Genomic DNA, 21,711 nt, shown 5'->3' with positions numbered 1-21,711 from the left:
TCCAACAGAGCTTAACACATTTTTTTGCAGGAACATTTTCGTTTATTTAGTGGCGAGCTTATACCATATCCATGATGAACAGATATTTGGTTTACAGTAGATGACTAGTTATTTATGGCACCAAGGTGCAGAGAGGAGAGGTATTACCAGCATCAACATGATTCAAAACAAACTAGCTCAAATGGCACTGTGTCAGGAAACAAGACTAGGATCTACAGACAAGAGCATGAAGAGATCCCCTGTTTTAAAATACCTATGTTTTTAATATGAATAGCATCACTTGAAGTAAATAATCGTGCTGACAACTTCAAGTCATCAAATTATTTTATTAAATCAGTAGTAAAAACACAATCCAAGAATGCAGTTATAAGTTAAGCTTTTCAATCATTATCTCTCTAGAACGATCCTTCGTTTGTAAATGTATGTGTCATTATGTGTGTCAGTGAACTCAAAATCTGCTTTAAATTATTATGTACAACACAGGAGTTTTTGTTGCCAGGAATCATCGTCCTCCGCCATTGGCTGCACCACCTCCGGCTCCGCCTCCAGACTGATCCTGAGCTCCAGACATCATCAGGAAAAGAACGAGAGGGACAATATACATCCACTGGTGATGAAAGAAAAGAAAAACACAACAGATGGTTTTAACACATTAGTAAACGGTTTAAAATGCAACACATGATGGTTCCTCTCCAGAGTCAATGATTAGGACAATTACAGGCCATTGAATTAATTGGTTTTCCCAAGCAAATCATTTTCAGTTTCATCCTTCCTTGCTCTCTCTTTGTCCAACCTCCACCACTTACTGCTTCTTACAAATGACTCCACTGGGAGGGAGAAATCAGGAGAAATGAGACTGAAAAAACAGGACAGAGTGAAGCAAGCAAGCGTGGGTCATGAACATCTCTGAGCTTGAGACTACAATCACCTGCTAACCTGATTGTGAGGCCAAAAGACCTTGTTTAAATCAAAACACCACTGATCTGGTCATGACCCATCAGAAAAAAAGCACAAGGACGCACATAATCAACTGAACACCAAGCTGAAACAGAGGAAGGATCAGAGGATTTGAGTTTGTATGTATGTGGGTATGTTTGTAGGCCCATATACAGACACAACATTGAGAAATGCAGCTGGAGTGACAGAGTAACCAAGTAGGCTAAAATGAGATTTCAGTACTTGAAATGAATGGAAATCAGCTCTGCTCTCTGGCGCCCCCTGGTGGGGTCTGTGCTGAACTGGTGGCCATGAGGAACACTGCACCTCCCAGAATCAAATACCACTGGAACACAGCACAGACCGGCACAAAGTCAACACAGACACAGCACAGTCACAGCATAGTGAATGCAGAACAGCCAACCACGACACACGCCGCTGGAGAATTAAGAGATTGGTCACAAAGAGGGACATTAGTGCTGGTAGGCGTATTCAGGACTGGGTGAAACGGACCAGCAGCTTCAACACGGAGCAGAGCAGCAAATTAAATAATGGTTAGCTCAAAAAACATACAGTAACGGTCAGCTTAGGCACTGCAGTCCACTAGTTCCACAACACAAAAAAACTAATTCTAAAGACACATAGTAGAGCAAAAAAATATTAGCAGGAATAGAGGCCATTTGGAAAGGAGGTGAAATAAAGGATGAGAGGAGATTAATGCAATAATGCTGAATGTTTCACACGTTTACTACCTAGATAGATGGAGAAAATGATCACATTAATAGTTAATCAAATGCAAACATAATTGAGTGAACTTAATAGAAATCCTCATGTAATGTGAGGCATCATACTGAAAAAATAAAAATACTCACGTATTTAGCAAAGAAGGATTTCTGCTCTTGAGGGTTTTTGCCTTTCTTTTCCATTTCCTGCTCCATCCTCTCAATGTAGGGTGCCGTTTCAGGTCTAAACCAGCGCCAGAAGAGACAAACTCATTTTCAGATGCGCTGATAGTAACATATGCAGACAATGGAATTTGTGGGTGTATTGTTTTTGCATACTGTATTTAATATTTATCTAAAACTGAAAGTGGTCAAATAATATGGTAGTCATTTTTCTCAATTCATTATGGGGCCTCTACAAACTTCCAGAGGTTCCCCAATGAATATCATGATTATTTACAGTTAGTTATGATGTTAGTATGTTATAACGTTAAAATGTTAAAACCCACACACATTAAAAATAATGTACAACACTTAACTGACATCAGAATTTTGAGTTTATTTATTTTATTACTAGAGGTACATATTAGCTATTAGCTTAGACAGGAGGGAGTTTGAATATAGTCTTGGACAAAGGGGCCTTTGGATCAAAGAAAGTATCAGAAGTAGCCATTTGAGTGTGTGTGTCTGGTATGTGCACTACCAGTCAAAAGTTTTTGAATAGTAAGGTTTTTAATTTTTTTTTTTTTTTTAAGAAGTATCTTCTGCTCACCAAGCATGCATTTATTTGATCTGAAGTACAGCAAAAACAGTAAAGTTTATTCCTGTGATCAAAGCTAAATTTTTACCATCATTACATCAGTCTTCAGTGTCACATGATCCTTCAGAAATCATTCTAATATGCTGATTTGCTGTTCAAGAAACATTTTTTTATTGTTATTATTATCAATATTTAAAACAGCTGAGTACATTTTTTCATACTTTGATGAATATGGAGATCCAAAGCATTTATCTGAAATAAAAAGCTTTTGTAACATTATACAAAAAGCTTAGAGTCAGTGTAAAGTTCACTTTTATTTAGGAAGGATGCTTTACATTTTTCAAAAGTCATGATAAAGACATTTATAATGTTTTCTAGATTTCTATTTCAGATAAATGCTGTTCTTCTGAACTTTCTATTCATCAAAGAAATCTAAAAAAAATTCTACATAATAATATTTGCTTTTTGATGAGCAAATCTGAATATTAGAATGATTTATGAAGGATCATGTGACTGGAGTAATGATGCTAAGCTTTGAAATGACAGGAATAAATTACATTTCAAAATACATTCAAATAGAAAGCTGTCATATATCAAATATTTTAAAATTTTACTGTTTTTCCTGTACTTTGGATCAAATAAATGCAAGCTAGGTGAGCAGAAGACTTCTTTTAAAAACATAAAACAGATCAAATAAAATTTGACAGATAGTGTATGGTTTATTAGGACACTGTATAATAACATGGGTACTACAACATAAACATGGTTTATTAGAACATGTTTTGTGTCCCAGTAAACCATTAGGCTTTCAAAAAAAACTAGTGATGCTCCGATTGATCCGCCACCGATCATGATTGGCCGATATTGGCTAAAAATAGCTTGATCGGCGAACCCCAAAAGCGCAGATCAAAAAAGCCGATCACTTGATGTAAATTACTCGCGCAACTTTTTCACACGTGCATGCACGGCGCACAGGTAGACAACAGCAGAGCGGAGCTTACCAGTGGCAACATGAGTACTAAATTCCTCTTTCGTTTTGTAAGGGTAGTCTTGTTATTGGGCATGTGACTAAGTTGTGCGTGTACAGAGCGCTGACTGTAGTTTTGCCGGAGAAGTTAAAGTATACTTTCGGTTTCATTCTCTGCAATCGTCAGTGAGTGGTAAATGTGCGTGCTTGAATGTAAATGCATGTATCTTTCTATAACCGTCATATTGCAATAGCGTTACCGCTGTATGTCTGATTGTTGTCATCAGTTCATGTTGTAGTTCAGTTCATACAGAATAGAAACGGTGCGCATGTAATTCATGTGCGTATGTTTAGCGCCATTTTATCGCATCGTAATTCTAATTAATGCATATAGATGTTACTGAGGTGAATGTTTATGTTTCCTATATAGGGACGGATTCTGATATATCGTATTTAATTCAGCCTAAACCACATTTTACTACCTTTATCCTAATGACTGTGCAATGCTGGATAATATAATCCTTACATCATCTTAAAAAGCAACTACAAATAACAAGCAAAGAACAATTACATTATCAAAGAACTTCATCACTAACTAGTGTAGCCTAGTCTAGTGAGAGGTACACTCCCGTTATAATCAGTTCATCTATCTACACTGTATGATGAATAAAATCTCTTGCATGCGTTTATACCACGGCAAGTTTCTGAAGCATCCTAGAACCGACTCTCTGCACTGCATCGCTAAAGTTTTTGGGCAGAAAAGACTCCTTTTTGAGTCTTGTTATCGTCAAAGGCATCAGCAACTGGAGATATCTCTAACTATCGTTGATACACCATACTATCGTCTACAACCCTAACTTGGTGGTTCTTCAAGATCTTGACTGTAGCCTATTTCTACAGTTTTTTTCCCCCAATATAGTTAATTTAGAGTTAGTTTCATTTCTACAAATGGTGCAAACTCTGCTAGATTATAGATCAAAGATTTCCATTCCCCTGCCATTCTGTGATCGGCAGTAATCGGCGATCGGCAGATCATGATCTTGGTGATCGGTAATCGGCCCCAAAAATGCTGATCGGAGCATCTCTTAAAAAAAAAAAAACACAGTAAATAGAGAGTCCCTGTAAACCATATATGCAAGAATGTTTGTGTGTGTGTTTGTGTACACTCACGCAGGTGCAGTGACTGGGGCCACAACACTTATTGTTGTGTTAAAGACTTCCAGGTCAACCTCATCCTCCACCTCTATCCCACGACATGACCCAGGGATTGTTACTATGGAAATGCCAATGACATATCCGCTGACATCAGTGTGAAGGGTGATGACATCACTGAGGTGCGACTCCACTAGCGAGCACTTGGGAGAAAAGCAAGACAAGATTCATAGCTGAAAACAGTTGTGCTGCTTAATATTTGTGTGTAAACACATTTTGCAGGATTCTTTGATGAACAGAAAGTTGAGAAGAACAGCATTTATTTGAAACAGACATTATAAAGGTCTTTACTGTCACTTTTGATGTATGTTTGCTGGATAATAGCATTAATTTTTTTAGGTAAAATCTTACTGACTCAGAACTTTCTAATCTTTGCCGGTATTCACAAGAGGTTGACTTACAGCTCTAACGAATGTAGTAAGGTAACCTTCAGACTGTCTCTCTATCTGCCGATCCACCTGTAGAGAGACTTTAGGCACTCGAATCCTATACAGACCATCAACTGCTGCCACATCCTGAAGAACACAGGTAGAGAAATCAATATTATACCAGAGAGGCCGCTGATATGCTTTCAATATGAAATTCCTCCATCTTTAGCCACAAATATCCTTGCTTTCCTACAAACAGCATCTTCTCACCTTCAATGTATTCCTGTCTTTCTCAGAGAGCTGGTTTTGGGAGAGATACACACTGTTTTCTCTTCCACCCCTGAATTGCAGGGCACCACGAAGGCGAAATCTGGGGACATCATCTGAAACAAAGACAAACAGTGACCAAACTGCAAAGAGACATTAAATTATTAATCAATTACATTAATACTCACCCACTTCAAACGAGTGCTCTATTGGCACAGAGAAACCGCTGAAATCTGTGTCCACTGCATCTCCTGACTGGCAGAAAAAAACATTCACATTCATTCAGTCATTCATCTGCATATAGACAGATCAGACAGCAGCCTAGCTGCTAGCATGCTAACAAGCTCCCTACGCAAGACAGCAAACACAGGTAAAACTCAAACCACGTGATTGTGAGATTTAACAGATGTATTCGTCTTACCCTTCGACCATTATTGCATTCGCCAGATTGCGTCCATAACAGCGTTAAAGTTGATAGGACGGACAGAATAAGCGACAAGACTCTTATCGTGGCCATTTTGTCCCAAGCTTTGAAAGACTTCCCCTCTATGTACCGGAAGTACGGCGTTTCAAAACAAAAGTCGTAGAAAGCTAATCGAAGCACACCTTTTTGTTTGTATTCACTAAACACGTTTTACCCTGCTGTTCCTGATTATGAAAATATTTTGTAATGCTCATTTCTCTCGAAATAAGTCTCTCTACCGCATGTCTGTGCTTTCCGTTAACCATTAGAATTAACTAACGATAGAGAAGTTTGCCAGGTTTTGGTGCAAAAACAAGCAACCCGCTCTGACAAAACAAGCCCAAAATAAACAACTTGCCTCACCAAAAAAAAAGTGTTATACTTTAGGTACTTTTTTTCAGTAAATAAAAAGGTACAACAAAAGTACGACAAATTTAAGCACCTTTTATGAACAATTTCAAATACGCATATATCAAGCGGACATGGCAACACCACTGTTTATTTCCTGGGCCACTAGAGGGCGCGCCGCGTACTAGAGCGCAGTCAGAGTTAAGAGTTGCAGAAATCTGCAGTTCTATCGCCGGGCGCAGTGGCGTGCGCCTGTAATCCAAGCTACTGGGAGGCTGAGGCTGGCGGACCGCTTGAGCTCAGGGGTTCTGGGCTGCAGTGGACTATGCCGATCGGGTGTCCGCACTAAGTTCGGTATCGATATGGTGCTCCTGGGGGAGCTCGGGACCACCAGGTCGTCTAAGGAGGGGTGAACCGGCCCAGGTCGGAAACGGAGCAGGTCAAAGCCCCCGTGCCGATCAGTAGTGGGATCGCGCCTGTGAATAGACACTGCAGTGCAGCCTGAGCAATACAGCGGGACTCAGTCTTTTGTGTTTTTCATCACATTCTCATTTTATGTTGTAATAAATTAATGTATTAGCTTATAAATACTTTTTTTTATTTAACTTGCAACTTTATTTGGTACATTAGTCAAAGTTTTCTACCTCCAAAATTAAAACTATGCTGATAAATGCGTTTTATTTGCAATATTGCACAAAATTTGGGCTATTTTGATGCCGTTGTAGTGGCCAGAAAATAAGTGATGTACTGCCCCCTCTGTTTACGAAATTGAAATTACACCTGAATTTTGTGCGGCACGAATCGCTGAACCAGTAGGAGTCGCTGTTCGCATTATTTTTTTTAATCAGTTCATGAGAGAGATTTTTTCTCTGAGGTTATAATCCATATTTAGATGTCTTTTTATATATATATATAAAGATGTTACTTCATGATTAAATCATGAGTCTGCAAACATATGGTTCAAAGTAAAAGCAAGAAGCATTTTGAAAAGACATTAACAGGCAAACTGGACAAAAACACATTCTTGAAAAGCATAGAGATCTTAAAGGAGTAGTTCACTTTCAGAACAAAAATGTACAGATAATGTACTCACCCCCTTGTCATCCAAGGTGTTCATGTCTTTCTTTATTCAGTCGTAAAGAAGTTGTGTTTTTTGAGGAAAACATTTCAGGAATTCTCTCCATATAATGGACTTCTATGGTGCCCCCTCTAAATGATCCCAGCCGAGGAAGAAGGGTCTTATCTAGCGAAACAATCAGTTGTTTTCTAAAAACATTTACAATTTATATACTTTTTAATCTCTACAGAGTACACACAGAGCTAGACAAGACAAGCATTTGAGGTTAAAAAGTATATAAATTGTAATTTCTTTAGAAAATAACAGATCGTTTGGCTAGATAAGACCCTTCTTTCCTTGGCTTGGGTCGTTTAGAGCCCTTTGAAGCTGCATTTTGGAAGTTCAAACTCGGGGGCACCATATACACAGGAAATAGAAGTCCATTATATGGAGAGAAAACCTGAAATGTTTTCCTCAAAAAACATAATTTCCTTACAACTGAAGAAAGAAGAACATGAAGATCTAGGATAAGGGGGTGAGTACATTATCTGTAAATTTTTGTTCTGAAAGTGAACTTCTCCTTTAAGGTAGGTGAATGTTCAATATGTGTGCCCGTTTACAGGGTTCTCTCTGTGTTACTATGTTTTGGTTAACTTCACTATACCTGGGGCCAGTTGTTCAAAAAGTTTAATCTGGATTAGAATTATCTGGATTTGGAAATTCACCCTTTAGGGGTAAATTGTTCAAAAGTAATTTGATCAGATTTTGTCCATCGGATTAGATCAGATCTTGAAAATAGGTTGTTCAAAAGGAAAAAAAAAAAAGGATTCTTAATTCAGATTAGATTACAAAATCCAGCCTTGGTTTTGATCTGGATTAAATCCTCAATTTGTGTTGTTTAAAATGTTTTAGTAAGACTGGGACACTTTTGATCCAAAAAAAAAAAAAATGGATTGTTCTGATGCCAGCATAAGGATGGATTTCAGAAACAAAAATGTAATAAAACTTTAAAACTGGTCCAAAAAATACAACATTTTAACATGTAATATATCCCCAAATCTCCAAACAGCTGTCAATATCAAACAAAAATATATATTTAATGTTGTTGTTTTTTTAATCACTGATTGTAAACTACATTGGCACAGTTATCAGAGATGGACCAGTAAGAAGTAGTTATTTGTGTATATGCAATGCAAAACTAGAATACAATATATATATATATATATATATATATATATATATATATTTATTATTATTATCCCCCCCCCCCTCCTGTAACCATTTCCCTTCTGTAGAGCACTAGTAATCCAGATTTGGAAATCTGAAAAAAAAAAGTGTGTATCAGGGTGATCTAATCCAATTTTGATTTAAAAAAAAAAAAAAACAGCACAAAAGTAGGATGGGTAACCTGATCGTAGATAGCAGAACATGGGATTTCCAAATCCAGATTATTCTGATCCATAATAAACTTTTTGAACCCCTGCTGCAGAATAATTCTTATTTTAAAATCAAAAGTATCCCAATGTTACTAAAACGTTTTGAACAACACAAGATAAGGATTTAACCCAGATCAAAACAAAGATGGGATTTTGTGATGTAATCCGAATTCAGAATCCGTTTTTTTGTTCTTTTCAACAACCCATTTTCAAGATCTGATCCAATCCATGGCCTAAATTCAGATTACTTTTGAACGACTGGCACCTGTTTTCACAATGAAAGAACAAAATGTAATGACAGGAGTTGGACACTAGAGAGTGGTTTAGTTACACAGGAGAATGTGGCCATGTGTGAAAAACCAATGTAGAACACTTTTGAACACGGCTAAAGTCAGATGAAATGATTGATGACAAGACCTTTACATTAATCTCAAATGACTCCAATTATAGTATTATTCCAGGATCTTACTGTCAATATTCAGACGTTGAACGCACAGATTTTCATTACCACATATTTAAACATTTCCTATTACATCTGTCTTGAAAACGTTTTTACTATGCCTTTATAATTTATTATTTCCTCATTTTTCTACCTCACGAGGGATTACGTCCCTCTGTTATGACGTAATCCTTTGACGACCAACTAATATTGCCTCTAAAAAGTTAATGTACTTGGTTACCAAGGAGGCAAGTGACTGTAATGCTTCTGATATAAAGACGTGATGTGTGGAGAAAACAAAGTAAGTTTAAGGTAATAATATGCAAAAAGTGTGAAAATATTATGTTTATGTGTACTTAGATACAGCCCTGCTGGAAAACAACAACAACAACAACAACAACAACAACAACAACAACAAAAACAGCTAACACCAGCCTTGGTCTTAGCTGGTAAGGCTGGTCTTAGCTAGTTTAAGCTGGTTAGGCTGGTTTTAGCTGGTCTCCCAACCTGGTCATAGCTGGTTTATCAGGCGGGTTTACAGGGGTTTTGACCACTTTTTTAGCTGGTCAGACTGGTTTTATCTGGTCAGTGTTGATCTTATTTGGTAAGGCTGGTCTTAGCTAGTTTAAGCTGGTAAGGCTGGTTTTAGCTGGTCCCCAGCCTGGTCATAGCTGGTTTATCAGGCTGGTTTTAGAGGAGGTTTGACCACTTTTTAAGATGGTCAGACTTGTTTTAGTTGGTCAGTGTTGGTCAGGCTGGTTTTAACTGGTCTTCCAGCCTTGTCATACCTGGTTTATCAGGCTGGTTTAGAGAGGTTTTGGCCACTTCCTTAGCTGGTCAGGCTGGTTTTAGCTGGTCTTCCAGCCTTGTCATACCTGGTTTATCAGGCTGGTTTTAGTGGGGTTTTGACCACTTCCTTGGCTGGTTTTAGCTGGTCATCCAGCCTGGTTTTAGCCGGGCATAGTTGGTCAGCAGACTGGTTTAGAGGGGTTTTGGCCACTTCCTTAGCTGGTCAGGCTGGTTTTACCTGGTCTCCCTGCCTGGCCATAGTTGGTTTATCAGGCTGGTTTTAGAGAGGTTTTGAGCTGGTCAGTGTTGGCCAGGCTGGTCTTAGCTGGTTTAATTTTTTTCGGGCTGGTCTTAGTTAGTCAGGCTTGTTTTAGCTGGTCTGCCTGGTCATAGCCGGTTTATCAGGCTGGCTTTAGAGGGTTTTGATCACTTTTTAAGTTGGTCAGATTGGTTTTAGCTGGTCAGTGTTAGTCTTAGCTAGTCTGGCTGGCTGGTCTTAGCTGGTTTAAGCTGGTCAGGCTGGTCTTAGTTGGTTTTAGCTGGCCATGCTGGTTGGTCTTAGCTGGTTTAAGATGATCAGGCTGGTTTTAGCTGGTCAGACTGGCTGATCTTATCTCTATTACATTACACTGGTTTTAGCTAGTTGTCCAGCTGGAAAAAACAGCTAAAACCAGCTTGGCCAGGCTAGGAGACCAGTTAAAAAAAAACAGCTACTTAGATCTTAAACCAGCTGAGGCCAGTCAACCAGCTTAGGCTGGTTTTATTTGGGGTTTTTTCAGTGAAGAAAGAAAACAAGTTAGTGGATTTAGATAAAAAAATACCATTTTCATGCACTCAATGCTATAAAACACATTCAATAATTTGACATGTGGTGGAAATAACAGGGTGGTGAAAATGTTTATGACTTTCCAGCTGAAAAAAAAAAAGATAAAACCAGCCTAACCTTGGTGGTTTTAGCTGGTTGGCCACCTGGTCTCTTAGCCTGACTAGCTAAAGAAGTAATCAAAACCCCTCTAAAACCAGCCTGCTGACCAGCTATGACCAGGCTGGAAGACCAGCTAAAACCAGCCAACCAGCTTAGGTTGTTTTTAGCTGTTTCAGTGTGGAAAATGACATGTTTGATAAATTAATCACAGTATGGAAAATGACAAATTTAATCAACTACTCGCAGTGTTTTAAGAGTTTATTTCTTAAGAGTCCACAGGGCCAGAAGTGGCCGTAGTTGAAGAAACACCCTACTGTATAATGTAATCATTTAGTAATGTTGTCCTTGGATCTGACATACGATGTAATAAAATGTTTTCCAGGTTAAGCCATTACACACATGACCAAAGTTATGTGTGCATAAATACTGCAGTGTTCCCCAACCACCCAATAACCTATTAATTCCCCTCAACATCTGTCATTGTAGTGAACTTATAAGATAATAACTACATTGACAACAGTTCCAGAATGGACCATCAGGGCCACACGTTAATCAATAGCTTAGATCGATTACAATCAATTACAGTAGCACACAGTTGTCGTACTCCACAACCTCATTTTGTTCTGTACTGTTCTGTTCCCATTGTACTGTAAATCAAAGTTAATGATTATCTTACACTCTTTCCCCCAATCAATAGTGTACCTATTTGCGCCACTCAGTACGGGACCCACGGACCGCCATTAAGATCCAAGGCAGAAGAAAAACAAACAGACGCACGCATGCCCTTTCAATTACATTAATCAGATGACAGTGAGGTAAGTGATACAGCGTGGCGTATTGGCATTTCCATAACTGAACACATAAGAGCGTCTGTATGATTAATAGACTGTTTCAGCAGAAGGGCTCGGGTTCTCCATGCACTCATGCCATGTGATTTCCAAGACATTCCTGCTTTGAAATTAATATATACCTCTTCCATCTAGCCATTGCTGTCTGTCAGCACGCCCCCAAACAATAGTACAGCCCCATACTCCTGCTAGACTATAATTAGCCATCTCCTCACCGTAAAGGCATGCGTGTTACTCGTGCCTTGACATTTTATCATAAAGTGGTGTAACATTTTCTTCTTACATTTTATGATGAGAGTTGTTCTGCTCTTATATATGTTGACATATGATTTATATTTTCTTTACCAAGCACTTATTACGAGTAATAGAATCAAATAAATTAAGTTAGCACTCTATGAAGCATGAAGTATCTTGTTTCCTGCCTGTTGTCTTCAATATATCACTTTCCTTTCCACTGCATATGTCTTGTGCTTGTACGTGCGACTTCTCTGTCTCTACTCCTCTGTAATATTTCTCTTTTTCCTTTTCTCCTTGACACCTGCCTCTCAAGTTGGACTTCCTATAAATAGCACAGTCTCTGCCCAGTCTTCTCTCCCCCAAATTAAAGTTCAAAAGAGCATTTATTGGTGTGTCAGGCTTAATAGAGCGTCACTGAACTCTACACTTCAAGAATTCGCACTAGGGGCATGACTAAACTCTGTACTAGACATCTGTACGGCATACACAGGACATTTTGTGATTGTTGTTTCACATTTTTTTCAGTGTCTTACAGTGTTCATTTCATATTTTTGTTTTAGTCTGTTGATGGCTTTTGAAGAAAATATCCTTTTTTGTTCTAGTCAGTTTTTCATAACATAATCAGAGTTTATTTGAAAATTTTAGTTGATGAAAAATAATAAATATTTAAATATTTGGTATACACTACCGTTCAAAAGTTTGGGGTCAGTGTCTGCTCATTAAAGCTGCATTTAACAAATAAACTAAAAAAAAACAAACAGTAAAAACAGTAGTTTTGTGGAATGTTATTACAATTTTAAATGAATGTTCTCTATTTTATTATATTTTAAAATATAGATTTTTACTGTGATGCAAAGTTGAATTTTCAACATCATTACTCCAGTAATTTAAACATATATCAAGCTTTAACAAAATTTTTTTAATTTTGTCAGTAATTACTCACTCTCATGTCGTTCCAAACCCGCAAGACCTTTGTTCATCTTCGGAACACTAATGAAGATATTTTTTTATGAAATCTTTGAGCTTTCTGACCCTGCATAGACAGCAACACAACTACCACGTTCAAGGCCTAGAAAGGTAGTACGGACATTGTTAAAATAGTCCATGTGACATCAGTGATTTAACTGTAATTTTTGAAATCTACTAGAATACCTTTTGTGTGCAAAGAAAAGACAAATAACAACTTTATTCAACAATTTCTTCTCTCTGTATGGTCAGAAAACTCTTGGATTTATTCAAAAATATCTTCATTTGTGTTCTGAAGATGAATGAAGGTCTTACGGGTTTGAAACAACATGAGGATGAGTACAGTTGAAGTCAAAAGTTTACATACACCTTGCTGAATCTGCAAAATGTTAATTATTTTACCAAAATAGGAAACTCAATGCATTAAGAGCCGGAAGGTGAAAACTTTTTGAATTTCAAGATCAGGGTACATTTAACATACTTTTTCTTCTGGGAAACATGTAAGTAAAGTATCTTCTGTAGCTTCTGAAGGGCAGTATGGAATTTAGGCAAAATAAGAAAAATGTACACATCTTTATTCTGTTCAAAAGTTTACACCCTTGGCTCTTAATACACCAATTGTCCTTCTGAAGCATCAGTGAGTGTTTGAACCTTCTGTAATAGTTGCATATGAGTCCCTCAGTTGTCCTCAGTGTGAAAAGATGGATCTCAAAATCATACAGTCATTGCTGGAAAGGGTTCAAATACACAAAGATGCTGAAAAACCAAAGAATTTGTGGGACCTGAAGATTTTTTCTGAAGAACTATCACTAAGCAAAAAACAAAAAACAAAAAAAACAGCTGTGGATCATTCATGTAACAACACAGTATTAAGAATCAGGATCATTTTTATAAATTCAACTATTATTTTCTCTTGTGGACTATATGTACACAACTTTAATGTGAAATATCTTATTCAGGTCATGTATGTATGTAAACAATATGTCAGGTGTATGTAAACTTTTGATTTAACTGTAATTAATTAAAGAATTTTCTTTTTTTCGGTGAACAAACCCTTCAAGTTATGCTGACTAACATTAGTTTTATGTGTCAGCATATGTATGTATTTGGGTGAGTTATTTGACCCGCTACCAAAGGACATCAGTACAACTGCTTTTATTCACTGTTTAGTCTTGTTATTTGTAAAACACAGTCAGTGTGTCTCACGTGAAGATCTATGAGAGTTGTCAGCACTTATACTTGTTGAAAGGAAAGGAGTGGTTAGACAGCTATAAGGTCAAAGGTCAGCCTGTCAAATGTACTTAACCTCTGACAGCATTTCAGCAGCCTGAATTTGTTCTAGACAAGTCCCTCTTTAAATTTCTGAGGTAAGAATCACTTCATAGATGATAATCACAGGTGTCAAGCAGAAACTAGAATGTGCTTCATACAGGCTGTCAATGAATAGATCCACGAGTATATCATGCCATTAGCAAATAGCCTGGTTCACAGCATGCCTCAACAAGGTAACCAATTAACACAGACACCCTGTTTGTTATAACGTTAAACTTTTTCACCCTTGTCTCTGTCTTTCGTCTGCTCCTCCTGTACAAGTTGTATTCCCTTAAGATCTCAAGTAACGCTCGTTCTGTCGCACTCTCTCCCTGTATCGCTCTTTTCTCTCCTCACCCACCCTTTCTCAAGGATGGGGACGACATGCTTGCCAAGGGAGGAGGGAATAAAAGGGATGAAAGATGAGTAAAGTGTGGGAGAAAGAAAAGTCAGGGTGACCGACATATGACGAACCACCATGCCTGAACCGAAGAAGAAGCCAGGTAAGCTTCTTTAAGTTCATTTTCAACATCGATTTTTACACTTAACACTACGGTTTATTTTTATCACCGCTATTTGTCATTTTATATGTCACGTTAATGTAAATGATGCTCTTATACTGTGACTGAGTGTCTGGCCCATACTTAACATCCGTAAAGACATCCATTTGTTCTTCATTTCATTCATCAAGCTGGATTAGTTAAATATTGATCACTAGTTCAAACTTGTTTGTTAGCTGACTACCTGGTGATCCTGGGAGATGTGTTTTAGTAAGCATAAATCATAGATCTGTATGTATAACTTGTTGTAAGGAGATGTTTAGATTGTCTCATCTGTGACAGGTGCTGAAAGATAAATTTTATAGGTTGGGCTGGCAGCAGCAGGAGTGAGAGGTCAGTTTTCAGATGACTAGACCGAAGATACCCAGTTTGAATTATATGATGATTACTTTAACGCTGGACTTGTGAAATCTGAACGGATTTTAAAATACTTGACTGTGTAAATAGTTACAGAGGAAAACTGGCCATAATACAGTAAAGCGACTGAGCATCACACATTACCAGACTTTAAGGTCTTTCTGAACACAAACTCACAGAAACATGTGCCTTGTTACTAGGAGACTCATGACAAATGAATACACTATTTGTTCTAAAATTAGCTTGAAATATCAAACATGTTTGATATCCTCCATCTGGACGGGATCTTCATCTGAATCTGTGAAATATGAATTCCCAAAATCTGCCGACTGGCTCGGACTTTTGGCAACTCCTCCAGGCTGTAACTCTGGCAGTGTTGTGTTGTGTATTCCAGCCTTGAATCATTATTACTAATTATTAATCAATGGGCTACACTCTAAAAAATAAAGGTGCTTCACAATGCCATAGAAGAACCTTTTTTGTTTAAATGGTTCCATAAAGAACCTTCAACAACTGAAGAACCTTTCTGTTTCCCTGCTGAAAAAAAACAGCATATGCTGGTTAGGTAGGTTTTGGTGCTGGGATGCTGGTTTTAGCTAGTTAATGCTGGTCCTTTGCTGGTTTATGCTGGTCATGTTGCTGGTCAAGGACCAGCATAAACCAGCAAATGGCCAGCATAAACCAGCAAAGGACCAGCTAAAACCAGCATCCCAGCACCAAAACCCACCTAACCAGCATATGCTAGTTTTTTCAGCAGGGTTCACAAAAGGTTCTTAAGATTATAAAAAGGTAAGAAAGAGATGGTTCTTTAAAGAACCTTTGACTGAATTGTTCTTTGTGGAACCAAAAATGGTTCTTCTGTGGCATCGCTTGAAGAACCTAATAAAGCACCTTTATTGTTAAGAGTGTATACTTCACTGTACCTATAATGAAACTTATAATGAGGTGGACTCAAATCTCATTATATGTGAAGACTCAGAGGAAATCACATAAACCTGCATGACTATGGTGTTTCGCCTACAGACATATTTTCTTAAAGTCCTTCATTCGAACACTCAATTCTCAATTGACCCTGCAGGTGAAATTCTGATCCTTATGAAAATGAATCTATTGATTGAAGTAGTGCACAATTAAAAATCAATAGCACATCACATATGGTCCTTCAAGTGTTAATGCTGATTTTGGAAAGGGGGTTAGTTCTGAACATACAGTATGATTTCATTCGCTGGCACCGATACAGAGGTGAAAGCTTTTTCCGCCACACCTTTTTATGGAGCTTTTAAAGGAGAGTGAATTGCAGGCATTGAAGTGTAACCAGCAGATGGAATCATTAGCATCGGATATCAGAAGTTGGTGTCAAAGGATACCCATGTTCAGCCGTGTAATGACGTTGTGAACTTGTGTATCTGACTGAGACTCTAAAATATGACCGTCTTCATTTTCGTTGCGGAGTACATGTCTTGAGGCAGAAAGAAATGACAGATTTGACAGCCGAAAAATCTTCAGGTGAAAGAAGCAGCGCTGTTCGGGGTAGAAAAGCAGATTTGGAGGGCAAAATAGAGTTGTGTTTCAAATCTAAGTCGTCCTCATAGAGAAGTCATTACTCTAGCAAGAGGAGGATAATAAGCAAAACCACTGCTATGCTGTAATACTCTCAAAATGCATTTAATGTACAGGGCAAGTAATTGTGGCACTAAGCTGCTTAACGGTGGATGCTGTTAAAGAAAACAGATCAGAATGTTTGTAATTACTGGAAATGGAACTGGAAATTTTAGATATTCAGAAGTAGAAAGAAACCGAACCTTTTTTAGGAAAACATTTAGGATTTTTCTCCATATAGTGGACTTCAATGGGGATCAACGGGTTGAAGGTCCAAATTGCAGTTGCAATGCAGCTTTTAAGGGCTCTACACGATCCCAGCCAAGGAATAATGTTCTTATCTAGCAAAGCAAAAAAATAAAATAAAAATGTATATACTTTCTAACCACAAATGCTCATTTTGCACTAGCTCTGAAAATACATGGAAGTGAGTAAATTATTAGGAAATGTTAGCTCCTGTTCTAACTTTGTGACTATGTTCAGTATTCTTTGAAGTACAACAGTTGGTTGTCATGGGCATGTATTTAGTAAACAACTGCCTCCAGAGAATGACCCTGTCAAAACTCACAAGGTCATTTCAGTGTCTTTGTCTATGTCACCATGCCCTCTTGAGATCTGCCTTGTATCTGTTCTGATTCAGTTTTTCCTTCTTGCTCAGCCCCATGACTTTGTGTTAATCCCAGTCTAAGAGCATGACATCAGGGTGTCAAATAACTGCATCATTTCATTGGACGTGTCTCTTGCCTATCCTTCCGTCCCTCTTTCATTTTCTCATTTATCCTGCCTTCGCACTTCAGACCACACACGAGGCCTCTCTTTTAGTTTATTGCTTTTTAAAGATCACATTTACCACCCTCCACTCGAGTCCCCCAGTCACAAACACAGGCCACTTTACTCTGAGTGGGGAACTGTCAAGATAAAGTCTGTCTGTATCTCCTGAAGCCGTAGTGACTGGCAAGGAGCATGATTCCTTAATAAACAGCTTCCAGAATAGCCCTGCGGCCTTGAGCAGCTTTTAGGAGGGTATGCGATTTTACAAATGGGCATGTTGACAGTGGAGAAGTGTTCGGAGATGTGTGTCTCGGCATATTGCTCCATGATTATGGATATTTTGGAATGATAGTACTGTAATAGTGGGTCAAGGCTGTGCGCTATAAATTGTGCATTTGCATTAAGGCTGAAATAAAGCCATGTGATGTGTCACATTAATATAAATTACTTCACAAAGAGTCTAAGCTTTACCATAATAGTCAAATGTCCGGCTTGTGACACTTTGAGATCACTGAAGTGACTTCTAAAATGTCCTAAAATGATTATTTGCTTGTGCTGTTTAAGCATCTTCTGTGACAATATTGAGGCTGTTTTTGCATAAGCCTGTGCTGCCCTGCCAGGCTTGAATCATGTCATTTCTGTCCTGGCAGGACAACAAGAGTTCGGCTCCCTGTAACCCTGCTAATGAAACACCCCGAGTATTGAGTATTAGGGAAGTTTAAGCCTCTTATTTGCCATCTGAAATGTCATTATTATGGTGCTCCCTTTCCCCAAATCTCCCTATTTTCACCACAACACTGTGCAGAATGACACAAACGCTCTCTGTGAGCTCTGTAATGCATTATCGACATATTCTTGCTTCATCCTCTTTTATTGACCCAAACACTTAAATATTTACTAGTCATATAGTAGTGATTCTCAACCAGGGGGTCGGGAACCACTAGGAGGCCTCAGCACAACTTCAAGGTGGCTGTAAGATACCTTAAAATTAGTGCTGTCAAAATGAATCTTGTTAAAATATTTAATGCAATTCAGGGGCGGGACTAGGGTTGGCCACCTCACTCACAACTGCTGAACCATAAGGAACATTCAGTCGGAATCATGGGATTTGTTTTAATAATTTATCTTTTTTATTTGATTTTAGTTTTATTCAGGTTGAGAACTGCTGCGATCTACAAAAAAAAAAAAAAAAAAAAACTTGTATATAAATATTCTAGTTACACTATAAAAAATGCTTGGGTTATTTTGCAACCCCAGCGCTGGCTAAATATTGGACAGAACACATGCTGGGTTGTTTTGACTCAGCTGGTTGGGTTAAATGATTTTACTCGACATGCTGGGTTGTTTTATGTAAGTCAACTATTGCTTAAAAATATTATATTGCTGGATTAAAATCACACACAGAATTACAGAGGCAACAGCAATAATTAAAAGATGAGCATTTATTACTAAGAAAAAAACATCCATGAACAAAAATATAAGACAAATTTAATTTATTTGAGTGAAAACAGCATAGTTTACAATAATACAGTGGTGTGAAAAAGTGTTGGCCCCCTTAATGATTTTTTATTTTTTTGCATGTTTGTCACACTTTGATGTTTCAGATTGGGCCACCCTTAGCAGCAACAACTGCAATCAAGCATTTGCAATAACTTGCAATGAGTCTGTTACAGCGCTGTGCAGGAATTTTGGCCCACTCATCTTGGCAGAATTGTTGTAATTCAGCCACATTAGAGGGTTTTTGAGCATATACCACCTTTTTAAGGTCATGCCACAACATCTCAATAAGATTCAGGTCAGGACTTTGACTAGGCCACTCCATAGTCTTCATTTTGTTTTTCTTCAGCCATTCAGAGATGGATTTGCTGGTGTGTTTTGGATCATTGTCCTGCTGCAGAACCCAAGTTTGCTTCAGCTTGTGGTCACGAACAGATGGACGGACATTGTCCTTCAGGATTTTTTGGTAGACTGCAGAATTCATGGTTCCATTGATCACAGTAAGTCTTCCAGGTCCAGAAGCAGCAAAACATCCCCAGACCATCACACTACCACCACCATGTTTTACTGATGGTATGATGTTATTTTTCTGAAATGCTGAGTGAGCATGTCTGTCACACTTTAATGTTTCAGATCATCAAACAAACGTAAAAATTAATCTGTACTCAGTGATGGCAAAATAACTCTTCATTACTGTTCTACAGTTGATATGGTGGCAGATATTTTAACTAAACCTGTATCTAGAATCAGAATGGATAAATTTGTGTGTTTTCTATTTGGTATGTGATGCACTGTGTTGTACTCTGTCAATTTCAGAACAAGTAGTTTCTGGAAGTGGGCGTGGTGATACACCGGTGCGCAATCATTAATAAATGGCCACTGCTCATTCTCAGTTTGTGCATGCAGGCCAAAGGAATTTGTGTGTCTGTGTGCTAAGTTTTTCCTCCGTTATGAGAACCGGCATTCCCAGTTCTTTTGGAGATGGCCGCACCAACAAAAGATAACACAAGTAAACACAAAATGCAGTTTTTAAATATCTAAAGACCATCTAAAGAACTGCAGGCCTCTCTTGCCTCAGTCCACCATAAGAAAGAGCCTGGGCAAAAATGGCCTGCATGGCAGAGTTCCAAGACGAAAACCGCTGCTGAGCAAAAAGAACATAAAGGCTCGTCTCAGTTTTGCCAGAACACACCTTGACTTTTGGAAAAATACTCTGTGGACTGACGAGACAAGTTGAACATTTTGGAAGGTGTGTGTCCCATTAAATCTGGCATAAAAGTAACACAGCATTTCAGAAAAAGAACATCATCCCAACAGTAAAACATGGTGGTGGTAGTGTGATGGTCTGGGGCTGTTTTGCTGCTTCTGGACCTGGAAGACTTGCTGTGATAAATGGAACCATGAATTCTGCTGTCTACCAAAAAATCCTGAAGGACAATGTCCAGCCATCTGTTGTGACCTCAAGCTGAAGCGAACTTGGGTTCTGCAGCAGGACAATGATCCAAAACACACCAGCAAATCCACCTCTGAATGGCTGAAGAAAAACAAAATGAAGACTATGGAGTGGCCTAGTCAAAGTCCTGACCTGAATCGTATTGAGATGCTGCGGCATGACCTTAAAAATTCATGCTCGAAAACCCTCCAATGTGGCTGAATTACAACATTTCTGTCAAGATGAGTGGGCCAAAATTCCTGCACAGCGCTGTAACAGACTCATTGCAAGTTATCGCAAATGCTTGATTGCAGTTGTTGCTGCTAAGGGTGGCCCAACCAGTTGTTAAGTTTAGGGGGCAAACACTTTTTCACACAGGGCCATGTGGGTTTGGATTTTGTTTTCCCTTCATAATAAAACACTTCATTCAAAAACTGCATGTTGTGTTTACGTGTGTTATCTTTGATTAATATTTACATTTGTTTGATGATCTGAACCATTAAAATGTGACAAACATGCAAAAAAATAAAAAATCAGTAAGGGGGCCAACACTTTTTCACACCAAATCTTATGTAGAGGACAAAATCACGCAAAAAGCCCCCGCTCTGACTGTAACTCAGTAGCTAGGTTGTTTCGTCGGAGACAGGCTCAACCTAGCGTTTGCATTGAAAAAAAATCCTTTATTTAATAACCCATTAAAAATTACCCAGCAGTTACAGAAAAACTACCCAGCACCTGGGTAAAAATATTAAAAACAAAACAATTAAATGACCCAGCAGGCTAAACCCAGCATTTGGGTAAAAAAAAATAACCCAGCCTTTTTTAGAGTGCCCTAACACCAACCCTTTATTTTATGTACAAATTGTTTTTCCAATTGGACATCTCCAAAGGGTGGTTTTGTATACCTGAAAATATAGCTAAGTAATCTCACCCCCCATCCCCCCTAACACACACATATATACAGTGACAGTGATAGGCGTCTTAACATTCAATGTCTCATTTACAGCTGGGATAGTGTAGCATTACCTCATACCCGTTAACATCACAATGCACTCCTCGGCATGCGTCTCTTTCATGATGGATCACACGCAGATGTGGGAGCGCTCGCTTTTTGTGCGTTTTAGAATATGTCCTCCAACTTAACGTATGTAATGGGATATCGACTGCATGACCTGATGTCGTCAATGACTATAATCATAGTCATAGACGACGCTGTTGCATATTCCACACACCAGTCTTGCTCAGTCTTGCTCCTGGAGATCTGGAATCATGAAATATTCAAGTGAACCCAATGACCTTGATTAGCTGGTTCATGAGTATTTGATTAGATTTGAACTAAACTCTGCAGGAAGGTAAACCTCCTCGAGCGCTCCGGCAAAACCACTGTGCTAATTTGTATCTATTTAACTCTGTTAAATCAACCTTTCCTTCACCTCCCAAAATC

The 21,711-nt window shown here is 38.4% G+C and overlaps 2 protein-coding genes across 6 annotated transcripts in view; one reads left to right on the top strand and one right to left on the bottom strand.

Moving 5' to 3' along the window:
- Window positions 1-306: 306 nt before the first annotated feature.
- emc10 (ER membrane protein complex subunit 10) lies at window positions 307-5,762 on the bottom strand. 3 transcript variants are annotated; one of them, XM_073828783.1, is made up of 8 exons: window positions 5,654-5,762; window positions 5,421-5,487; window positions 5,236-5,348; window positions 4,999-5,112; window positions 4,556-4,740; window positions 1,809-1,902; window positions 1,180-1,282; window positions 307-607 (listed from the first exon to the last, which is right to left on the bottom strand). In XM_073828783.1, the coding sequence occupies exons 1-7, from the start codon at window positions 5,747-5,749 to the stop codon at window positions 1,196-1,198; spliced, it is 756 nt and encodes a 251-aa protein (XP_073684884.1). In that variant the 5' UTR covers window positions 5,750-5,762; the 3' UTR covers window positions 307-607; window positions 1,180-1,195. The 3 variants fall into 3 exon arrangements, with proteins under 3 accessions (XP_073684884.1, XP_073684820.1, XP_073684947.1); XM_073828719.1 differs by lacking the exon at window positions 1,180-1,282; XM_073828846.1 differs by lacking the exons at window positions 307-607; window positions 1,180-1,282; window positions 1,809-1,902 and adding an exon at window positions 2,198-4,469.
- An 8,707-nt stretch (window positions 5,763-14,469) lies between these two features.
- mybpc2a (myosin binding protein Ca) overlaps window positions 14,470-21,711 on the top strand; it is a 45,680-nt gene continuing 38,438 nt past the window's right edge. Inside the window, exon 1 of one of the 3 annotated variants that reach the window (XM_073828036.1) lies at window positions 14,470-14,554. In XM_073828036.1, the coding sequence (XP_073684137.1) occupies window positions 14,530-14,554 (25 nt within the window). In that variant the 5' untranslated portion in view covers window positions 14,470-14,529. The remainder of the gene's footprint in view (window positions 14,555-21,711) is intronic. The other 2 variants (XM_073828109.1, XM_073828181.1) reach the window with 2 other exon arrangements.

The sequence above is a fragment of the Garra rufa genome, chromosome 1, assembly GCF_049309525.1.
Source record: "Garra rufa chromosome 1, GarRuf1.0, whole genome shotgun sequence".
Lineage (NCBI taxonomy): Eukaryota > Metazoa > Chordata > Actinopteri > Cypriniformes > Cyprinidae > Garra > Garra rufa.
Note: the sequence above shows the minus strand (reverse complement) of the source record. Positions and strands in the feature narration are given on the sequence as shown.